This window comes from Lathyrus oleraceus, chromosome 4 (assembly GCF_024323335.1).
Source record: "Lathyrus oleraceus cultivar Zhongwan6 chromosome 4, CAAS_Psat_ZW6_1.0, whole genome shotgun sequence".
Lineage (NCBI taxonomy): Eukaryota > Viridiplantae > Streptophyta > Magnoliopsida > Fabales > Fabaceae > Lathyrus > Lathyrus oleraceus.
The window spans coordinates 456243563-456255006 of record NC_066582.1 but is presented as its reverse complement, the minus strand read 5'-3'; the positions used below and the strand labels follow the sequence as shown (position 1 = coordinate 456255006).

Sequence of the window (11444 nt, the reverse complement as noted above, 5' to 3'; positions counted from 1 at the left end):
TAGCCAGTACCGACATTATGGTTGACAATCCATCGAGTTGGTTTATTCTCCCAGTGGGCCCGATGGATAAGATATGCAGTTATTTTGGGGGATGTCCAGTTCCTATGCATGAATGCCTCTTCACCAGGCTGGGGAAATGCTTTCTGTTTTCTAATTTCAAGGTGGTCGTGATGCATTTCCTAAAAGTTGCCCCCTCGCAACTTCATCCTGGAGCTTGGGCTTTCATCAAGGTGTTCGAACTCTGCGCCGAGCATAATTCTTGGAACACTTCCATAGAGCTTTTTTTTATCTCTTTTATGCGACCCACAACTCTCAGAATAAATCTTAGGATCAGAGGTTGATCTTCCTTCGCCCTCAAGTCCCTTGGTTCGACCTTTTCACTAATGACTAGACTGACTTCCTTGAACGTTTTCATTCTGGTGAACCCTGATACTCCTGAAGCTCACCTTGCCTTTTGTTTGTATTCGGACCCGGTGGGATGCGCTCATTCATGTTAGAGTAGTTTTCAGAAGTACTGGTCTAAAGTTTATTTCCTCTTGCCTCTTTATTCTTATCACTCCAAACTACATCATATGTCCTATGAATAAGTGAAAAGGAAAGAGGATTTATGCGCTTAGTATCAAGAGCTTGGATATGAAGATGGATTTTGTCCTGACAAAGCACTCCCTTCTCAGGGAAAGAAGAAGCAAATTGATACATGTGTGATTATCAGTGCACCCGATCATGCCAAGAGGCAGAAAATATTTGGTGAGAAAGGGGACTCGGGGCACATATTTTTTAACAAGTATAATTTTTGTCTTGCAGAAAACATGGACCAGTTGCAAAAGGTTCTTGCACTTACTAAGGATAAGGGTTTTATGACCAACTTATATGGTCGAGTGACAACTACTTCTACTATTGCGGTTGTTCCTTCTTCGGTGGTTTGGGCTCTGGTTACGGTTATTGACATGACAATAGTCGTGACTAATATCTTGGGTATAACTCCTGAGGTAGAACGACTAACTACTATGGTGGCTGACTTCTTTATCTGTGAGCCTTTACCATTTCCCTTTCCTATCAAGATGATATAGGGTGATAATCCTTCTACTCTTATTGAAGGATGTTCTTCAAGACGAGCTCGTTTGATGGAGGACGCCGAGTTGGAGGCTCTTACTCCCTTCTTTCGGCTTCCCGCAATTCTTTCATCTCAGGTACCCAGCACACCAGAGGAATTTGAGGCTTTTATGGCCACTAAGGATCTAGATTTTATCCGGAGTCTATCTGTAGCTAACATGTGGGGTCTTTTTGCAGATGCTTCTCGCACCCTATCTAGGGATGGATACCTGGTTATGATGGTAGTTGTTAGCCAGGACGATGTGTTGGGCTCTAGATACCTTTCTAGGGAGAGGGATGAGCTGAAAGAGAAGTGTGAGACCCTTGAGCAGGAGAATTCCGCAGCTGAAAAGGAATTGGTCGAGTTGTAGGAAAAGGCCGAGCTTGCTGACTCTTTGCATGAAGAGATGGACCGGTATGATTCTTCGTCAAATTTGACTTCTTAGATCACGAAGTTGAAGGCTTCACTTGATGAGAGAGAGAAACGTTGGAAGGAGTCTTCTGAAGATGAGGTTGAAGCATGTTCTGAGTTTGAAGCAAATCAGAAAGCCCTTCAGCAGAAGACGGATGATCGGTTCAACATTCTGAAAGACCTTAAGGAAGAGGTGACTGTTGCATAGCATAAATCTCGGCTGTCCCTTTAGCGAGCTATGAAGTTCGTGTATCTAGTCCGAGATCAAATGTTGGAGTAGGTGCGAGAATTTTTTCTGGCCTTTTTGTTACTGCTGATCAACCGGATCCTTTTCGAATAGTTTCTGGAGTAGACATTGGGGGAGGTCCAGGCGCATTGGATTCAGAAGCTGGCATTTAAGGTTCATTGTATCCCTTATGTTTTTGTTTTCTTCTTAGAAGATTCTTTCGGACTTTTGGGCCTTGGCTTGTAAACAATATTTAGGTTTATGTATATCATTACTTTTTGCATGCTTACGATTTTCAGTTTCATATTGCGTTCTTTTTAATTGTAGGTTCCAGCCGGCTGAGAGTTGAGGAGTGTCGGGGTTTGCTTTCGAGCCCTAAAGTTTACATAGTGTGTCTACTACAAAGAGAGGTAAATAATAGTTACTTAAAGTGTAAATAACCTTAAGTTATTTGTGAAGTCATGTTTGGATGCTTTATTCGTGAGCATGTTGCGTTAAGGTGTACGCGTTGTCTTGGTGAGATGTCGGGCCAACCGGAGTGGCTATAATTGGAATGTGCTTGTGCATGTGGAACATTGGCTCGGCTTGATGTATATGTACGTTGGAACCATAATAGTGAGAAATGAGCTCATCTTTGAGCGTTTATGCTTTGAAATGCACCTGTAATTATTTAGCATATAACCGGCTAGACGTGGCCATGTTCTGAATCATATTCATAGGAATAAGGCATGAGTCTGGTTAAATATGACTATGCTTCAGTTCATACTTATAGGTGAGGGGCATGAATCCGGCTAGATGCGGCCATGCTTTTGAACTGCGTTTCACGTCATAGAAGATCCTTCCCTGATCAAAGGTAAAGGATCCTCGTCCCTCTCCTCGATGTAAAATCTCAAATCGAGGTGGATGTCTCCAAGCTCTACCACTCATGTCCCTTAGATTTGCTAGATATGAAGGGGGTGCCAACTACACATGGATGTATGTAGTTATTTGACTAAGGGGTATTAGATTTCTATAGTCAGGCGTGCAAAGCGTCTCCGAGAGCACCCTTAAGGGAATTGGTTGTTATGGTCGAAACATGTAAAGCATCGTCGACACCTCCCTTGGACTCTTCATGTGCACTTTGCGTTGTAGGAATTTGATTGATGTACTTGGATGTGCAAATCATATTTGATAACACCCCTAAAATCTTTAGGCGCGCTCGGTGCTGTGGGAAATCGATTGCTTTAGTCGGACGTACAAATCATCGTTGATAGCACCCCTGAAATTTATAGGTGTGCCCGATGCTGCGAGGAAATGATTGTTTTAGTCAGACGTGTAAAGTGTCTCCGACAATACACTTAAAATATTTAGGCTTGCTCGACACTATGGAGAATTTATTTCTTTAGTAGGACGTGAAAAACGTCTTCGACAACACCTCTGAAATATTTATCTCAGGCATCAATTGTTGTGATTGTACCCCAGTTTGCTGTTACATGCATTCACAATTCGTTGCCCTAAAAAGGGGACAAGACACAAAGCATAGCAACACAAATATAATAGCAATACATATATGTATATAGTTTGCATTTAACAATTATATCAGTAACTGTAGCTAGACAATATATTTACAAATACATTAATGAAATCTTGCGGTCGACCGCAAGTGTATACTGATCGCTCGCCCTCGGATGTGTTGTTTGGGTGGTTTAACCGCCGATTGATCTGGAGGACGAGATCTTTATCTTGGGAGATGGTCTGACTCTGATGGATGTGCCCAATTCTGCTTCTCAAGGTCGAGGTGGATCGACGAATCTGGACTAGGAGCTTCCTTTGGGACATCTGAAACATGGCCTACGAGGGAGATTTACGATGATAAGATATCTAGTTAGCGTTGGATGAGACAATATTCGCTTGACAATTTTTCTCATATGTAATTTCTGTTATTATCGTTTGGATTTAATCTAGACTTAAACCTGGATCCACAGAGTTTCCCCTACGAGCTTCGACTGGAATGAGAGATCAAATACCTGGTCAGCTTAAACATAAACTGAGCCCGAGCGGTCGAAACTCCTTAATTTCGGGTCCATATCTGAAGGTATACGTTGACGTTGTTTCATGGTGACGTGAGATCGAGATGGACGATCGATCGGGGTTGGATCGAAATTCGACGGACTCAAACGCCGTAGATCTGAGATCTTGACTCTATGGAAACTCTATTGCTTCACATGAGACACTTACAAATTTTGGATATTCGAAATGGACTTGACCTTGTAGAAATCGCAATCAGAAGTCGATTTCCATAGACAGTGCCATTGTTCTGTTGTGAAACCATAAATGGATAGGATTGCGAAAAATACGGTGGAGCTAAGCTTTCTAAGCAATTCAGTGATATAACACTGTGGATCGGAGGTTGCGACCATGGTGCCTCTTGAATAAAAAACGTTGGTCTTGAACGACGCTGCCAATCGGTTTCGATCTAGAACCAACATTGTTAATCTCCAGTTCTGCATATCAAAAAGGTACATGCATGGTTAGCACACCAACGTCCAGGTTAGTTAGGGTTTAAGATAATTGCAGTGAGAGTGAAAATTAAAGATTGTGTACCTGAAAACTCTTTATGGAGCTATCTATACCTCAAACTCAATGGAACAGGCATAATAAATGAATCTTATCTTATTGGATCTATGACTACACATAACAAATACATTTAGACTTAATTTAAAAATTAGAATAATTTAAAAATAGTTGAAAATATGATAAATATATTCAATTAAAGTTTATGTTATGTATGAGTTTTGATGTGAGGCATCAATCTGTTATTGGTGGTTAAAACTTTACTAAACTATAAATAATTGTTTATCCATCGATTGTTACTTCCTTTAGTTCAATTTATATTTAAAAAATTACTTTTTAGATATATTGAAATATCTAATGTAAATGAACTTTTTATTTTTAGACATATTCGTAAAATTTTATTAAAAAAATTCTTATCTATTCATAACCAAAAAAAATGGGTAAAGTTAAGCATAGAGTAAATTGTCATGGAAATTTCGTGAATTAAAATAATTTAATAAATAATCAAATATAATAACATTAAATAATATTAAGTGATTGGTTGAAGTTATACTATTCAACTTTTAGAGAAAGATAGAAGTTGTCACTAACTTTATTTTTGTCACTAACTTTATTTTTATGAATGGTGTAAGACTCGTTTGGTTTAGGAGGGACAAGCAAACATGTATGTCCGGTTTAATTTCATATCACAAAAGCTCATAAAAAATAGGATGGCCAGGATGAATATTGTGCGGTGCACAACCTTAAAATCTTGATTCATCCCGAAAAAAAAATGTGGATAGGATCAAGCGGAACCGGAGACACTTCATTTTTTTCTAAAAATTAAAAAAATTGTAAAAATTTATATTAATATCCGCGTGGATAAAAATCTAATAAAAAATGAGTATCTAAAATTTTAATCTTTCTTATGAGAAAAATAGATATGGCATCAGACTCGTTTTGCCGTCCCTATCTTACCTTATTCAACTTCTTTATATATATATATATATATATATATATATATATATATATATATATATATATATATATATATATGAAGAAATCTATATTTATATTCAATCAATTTGATAAAAAATCTAAAAGATATTTTTTATAGAAATAGGACAAGAGGGAGAGAGGAGTATTCAACACTTGACTGTTCAAATAAGACCATCTCTCTCTAATTATTTTTTTTAGCTTCTTTTTCAAGAAAAAAAAACTATAATAGCTCAAGCTTTGGATCTCATAAAGCACGAGGGAAGACTGAATGAATTATAATAGCTCAATCAAATCGTTGTGACGTTTTAATAATAGTTATCCTCATATATAAATCAAATTCTTTTAGAGTACTACTTTAATATTTCAAATATATATTTTATAAAATTATATTTTATATACTGTGATTTTATAAAATACTTTTCTTCCATTAGTATTGTCATTGATCCATTAGCTTCTAAAACAGTTGCCTATGACTAATAGTTTTTTTTTGGAACAATATGACTATACTAGTTTGATACACCTGGTATCACTAAAAAAATAAAAGAACATCAAGACCAAGAGTTGGTTCAGATTTATCCATTATTTACATTTTTTATTGACAGCAGTCTCAATTAATTTAAGGAAAATATATCTTTACCTTTTAAATATTTTATTCAGAAAATCAAATACGGCCAAAGAAAAAATCCATCTGAACAATTTTTATATATTTTTATATATAGGTACAGTAATATAACTTAGGTGGTTTGTCGTAGGTGAAAAAAGTTACCAAGTCTAAGTAAAAAAATGATAAATATGTTAATTCAGTTATATATAAAAATTAAACAGAAAAATATTTTACCAGCAGTTAATTACAACAATAATTTATTAAAAAATTTAACTTTTATTGTAACACAAAGAGATAATAATAATTAGTTTCTTAAAAAAATATAATCAATCTTTTTTATTACTAAGATAATTCAAATATAAATATTGACTAAGGTAAAATTTACAAAAAAATAAAATTTTTAAAGACCATAAATACTAATAAAATTATTAAACTTTAGTTTAAGTGATATTTTTTAACATTTCAAAATATGATGTCTGTTATATATTTTTGATATACAAATTTCACATTATTAGATAAATAATTATGTTATTTAAATATTTTAACCATATTTTTTTAATAATTAAAATATAAATATTAATAATATATTTATATTAATACATAAATATAAATAAATAATAAAATTAGAAATTCAACACTAAATGAGTCGCCTTAAAACCCTATCATCACTATGATTTGGAGGGGAAAAAGGCATTAAAATATATTGGTGTGAAAATAACTTTCTCAAAAATAAAACACATATATAAACGTATACATATATAGGAGATGTACGTGGTAAAAAAAATAATATATAGCAGCCACCGCTTTCAACTCGCATACAAATTGTCTTTGCCTTTGTCTATGCCATGGAAAATTAAAAAATAATATATACTAATAATCGTAATATTTAATAATATTAGTAATAATAATAAAATAGAAGTGTCTACTCGACTTCCTATATAAATAGAACAAAGTGTTGTTATCTTTACGTGCTCTGCTTCTTAGTTAGAGAGGAACTTTCTACCTTAATTGTTCTTCCACTTTTTAATAGTGAGAGTCTGCAAAAACAAAACAAAACAAAACCTAAAAGAAAAATGGGAAGAGCTCCATGCTGTGCCAAAGTTGGATTGCACAAAGGTCCATGGACTACTAAAGAAGATGCATTGCTCACCAAATATGTTCAAGCTCATGGTGAAGGCCAATGGAAATCACTTCCCAAAAAAGCTGGTAACTATCTTTCATCATCATTTTCATCTTAGTTAGAATATATGCTAGAAATATTGAATAATTAATTACGTATGCAAGATTATATTATTGTCTGTTTATCTTATATTTATTCATAATATGTTGTTGATGCAGGACTTCTTAGATGTGGAAAAAGTTGTAGACTTAGATGGATGAATTATCTTCGACCGGATATAAAAAGAGGAAACATAACTCAAGAAGAAGATGATCTCATAATAAGATTACATTCTCTTATTGGAAATAAATGGTCACTTATAGCAGGAAGATTACCGGGAAGAACAGATAACGAAATAAAGAATTACTGGAACACGCATCTTCTCAAAAAGATCCAAAGAAATGAACAAACATGTAATGTTACAGAACATGAAGAACAAGAACAAAGAAAAACCAAGAAAAACAACAACAACGTTGGTGGAAACAAAAAGAAGAAGAATAACAATAACAAGCAAAAGAAAAACGACAAGAAAAAAGGTAGTGATCAAGAGGAAGAGAAAATTCAAGTTTATTTACCGAAACCTATTAGGATTAAGGCTTTAACTTTACCAAGAACAGACAGTGGTTCATTTACGTTTGAGTCAAATTCTTCATCTGGTAGCCAACAAAAACAAGGAACGGAACAACAAGTGACGATAAACATAAACAACAACGTTGTTTGCGAGGTTGGTGAGGTTGGTGAAAATGACGGATTTGGGCTCTCCAGTGATGACCATGACTTAGTCAACGATATTGGATGCGAATCGTATTTCGACACGTGTAATGATCGTGGAACACTAGAGAGACTCTATGACGAATATTTCCAGCTCTTGAACGTGGATGGTATTTGCAATTTCGAGTTTGATTCTTTTGCTGAATCAATCTTTGATTGAAATAATAATAATAATAGTTACAGTAATAATAATAAATATATATTGCTAAGTTCTCACTCATCATGTTATTATAATCTTCATGAATTCTATTATTATCATGTGGTGATACTATATATCTATTTTTCTCGATTTTGTATATCTTCTAGCTACGTAGTGATTCCGTCACTATGACTAATGTATGCATGGTTATGTTAAAAGATGTTAAACATTAGAAAATAAAATAGAGATCTCCATCCGATAGGAATTTAACTTAACTTTTATGAATAATTAAGAAACCATTCATGTGGAAAAAATGTTCAAATATTTTCTATAATGTGAGTTGCAGCTCAAATCCAAACCCAACTTAGATACGCTTAGGTTTGTTAGTGATATTGTTATCAAATTAGTCGGGTGATTTTTTATTTACAGTACAAGGAACTTTATATATATATATATATACATATATATATATATATTATATATATATATATATATATATAATATATATATATATATATATATATTGTAATTTAGTTTTACAATATTATTATTCAATAATAGTAATATTTATTTTCCATTATCTCTCTTTCTCTCTTAACTAAAACTGTCTCGCTCTAATAAATTAGTATCTAAAATTCCGGTTAGTTTTTTTATAGTGGTTTTAAGAATCACACGTCGGTGATCGTGACTTTGAGATTGTGGGTTGTTAATCGCGTTTGCTGCAAAGGTGAATAATAGCAATGACATTCTGAATTGTCTTTCAATTCTTGACGGCAAGAATTGTATTTGATGGAGAAAACAGATGCAATCTTTGTTTGACTTTCAGGAAGCTCGTTGCAAGCAAAAGTCACTTGCGACATAGTTATTCAAAGGAGAAACGAAGCAAAAACTATGATCAAAGATGTATTATATGTACCTGGAATGAAGTGAAATATGTTAAGTGTTGGACAACTGGTCGAAAAAGGTTTCTCAGTGGTTATGAAAGATGGAGCCTTGAAATTGTTCGACACCTAGAATAGTTTGGTATTAAAATCTCATATGTCGAAGAATAGAACATTTAAGACCATGATCAATTCGACTGAGGTACAATTCCTAAAAACAGTTGTCGACCACAAGAACAATTGGTTGTGGCATTTAAGATTTGGCCATTTGAATTCTAGGTCACTCAATCAACTGATTACTCAAGATATGGTAACTGGTATACCAAGTCTTATAATGCCCGACAAACTCTGTGAAAGTTGTTGAGTAGGGAAGAAATCCAGAAAGTCTTTTGTTTTGACTATGCCAATGAGGTCCTCTTGCATACTAAAAATAGTGCATTCAGATGTATGTGGCTCGTTCGGGGATAATACCATTGGTATTTTGTATCATTTATTGATGAGTACAGTCAAAAGCTTTAGATATATGTGATTATGCGCAAAGACGAAGTATTTTCAATCTTTAAAAGTTTCAAAATGCTTGTCGAAAACCAGAGTGAAAAGAAGATCAAGATTCTGCGAACATATGGAGGTGGAGAATACACATCCAATATATTTGAGGAGTTATGTGAAGAACATGAGATTGATCATGAGGTAACTGCTCCTTATATTCCTCAATGTAATGGAATAACATAAAGAAGAAAATGACCATATTAGATATGACGATAGCATGTTGAAGCGGAAAATTTGCCAAAATCCTTATGGGGTGAAACTGTCACCATTACTGTTTATATTCTGAACAGGCGCCCTACCAAAAATTTGAAGAACAAGGTTCCTAAAGAAGTGTGGAGTGGCGAACGACTATTAGTGAGTCATTTGAAGGTGTTTGGCTCTATTTGCTACAAGCATATTCCTTATGCAAGAAGGAAGGAAGCTTGATGATAAAAGTGAACCTATGATTCTTGTAAATATCATAAGAATGGAGCATAAAGGTTATCTAATCCAATGAACAATAAGACCATGATGATTCGAGACATTGTGATTGATGAGAACTCTGATTGGGATTGGAATTTTGGTGATGCAATAAACAGGTTTTTGATGAGTTATGGTGTCGATGAAGAAACTGATGAAGTCGAAGTCGAAGCAGTTGCTGATATTCTAGACATAGTCGAAGTTGAAGAGGGCGTGGCTAGCAAAATCCAAAGACCTCAAAGAATCAGAGTACTCTCATCAAGGCTTCAACACTATGAAGTGGTTGGTGATGATGAAGTCACAACATATGGATAACTAGTTCATTTTTCTTTACTTGCATGTGCTGAACCAATCAACTATAACAATGCTTTAAAGAATAAACAATGGAAGTCAACTATGGTCGAATAGTTACAAGTGATCGAAATAAATAACACATGGGAGTTAGTCGAATTGCCAACACATACAAAAGCTATCAAAGTGAAGTGGGTGTTCAACTTGAAGCATAATGTTGATGGGTCGATATTGTTGCGGTGGGAAAAACTTGAGATTAAGCTATTGATTAACTTAACTCAGAAAAGCAAGAGTCGTCACCGAAATTTATTGTTTCCAAAGGGAATAGGAAAAGATCGAACAAATACCACAAAAAGGTAAAACAAAAGAGAAATCTAGATATGGGGATTGGTTATGCAATAGGAAGGTATTAACACCCCTCACATCTATGGTACTCTATAGGAACCACTTGCAAATTTGTGTTTATGAAAAAGATGGGTTGTTTGTTGATTGGTTTTAATTTGAAGATACATTTTATGTTTATGCAAGAAGTTTGATGAGGTTTGTCTTTTTTAGAAGTTTGAAAAAAAAAAGGAGTTTAAGTATGCTTAGATGTTTTAGCATTTAATGAGAAAAAAAAGGTTTTCTAGATCACTTGTCAATGTTTGTTAATAAAAAGGTGAATTTTTTAAAATAATAAGTTTTTGAAATAGGGAAAAGTTTTGAAAATTGAAGAAGTGGGAGGGAGATGAAGAGACTACCCTAAAGCATGAAGTAAATGAAATGAAATAAAAGGTGTCATTGTAAGGTGGCCCAAGAGAAAGCCTTTGTGAGTGCAAGTGTACTAGCCACAAGATGGAGCAAGCATTTAACAATGGCAAAAACAATCATTCATTTCCCTTTGGATTAATCCATAAGATGAATAAGCACATGATCAGATGAATATCAAAAGATCCATATGAACAAGAAAACTACAAAGCCACATAGAAACATCCAAGTCTTACATTGAAGATCAAAGGGTCCAGAGGGATCACATGGCTTCAAATGAATCAAAATGTCATAAATACTCCAACCAAGGGAAAAACACTAAGTCCTAGTGTCCAAAGTCCAAAATAATCTTCAATCAAGGGATAGTAACACAAAGCCCATAAGATCAGATTAAAGTTTTTAGGGTCTTAGCCATTTTATCATATTTTTTGTTCTTTTGCAATAAGAAGACAATAAGAAACATAAAGTAAAAGGGCAAGAATATAAATGACATGAATGTAAATGACATAAATGTAAGGAACATAAATGAAAATGTTAGGAGGTTAGATGTTAGATGTAGTAAGTTATTGATCATGAGGTAAGC

At 34.3% G+C, this 11444-nt stretch overlaps 1 protein-coding gene across 1 annotated transcript; it reads left to right on the top strand.

Annotated features, from left to right (window-relative positions):
• The first annotated feature begins 6836 nt into the window (after positions 1–6836).
• LOC127076099 (MYB-like transcription factor 4) lies at positions 6837–8015 on the top strand. Its single transcript, XM_051017661.1, has 2 exons — positions 6837–7071; positions 7204–8015. The coding sequence occupies exons 1-2, from the start codon at positions 6939–6941 to the stop codon at positions 7953–7955; spliced, it is 885 nt and encodes a 294-aa protein (XP_050873618.1). The 5' UTR covers positions 6837–6938; the 3' UTR covers positions 7956–8015.
• Positions 8016–11444: the final 3429 nt, after the last annotated feature.

Excerpts from the sequence above, each read along its gene's own strand:
- LOC127076099 (XM_051017661.1), top strand. The coding sequence starts at position 6,939 with ATGGGAAGAGCTCCATGCTGTGCCAAAGTTGGATTGCACAAAGGTCCA. Across the intron at positions 7,072-7,203 it reads ATCACTTCCCAAAAAAGCTG|GACTTCTTAGATGTGGAAAA; the intron begins GTAACTATCTTT and ends TTGTTGATGCAG.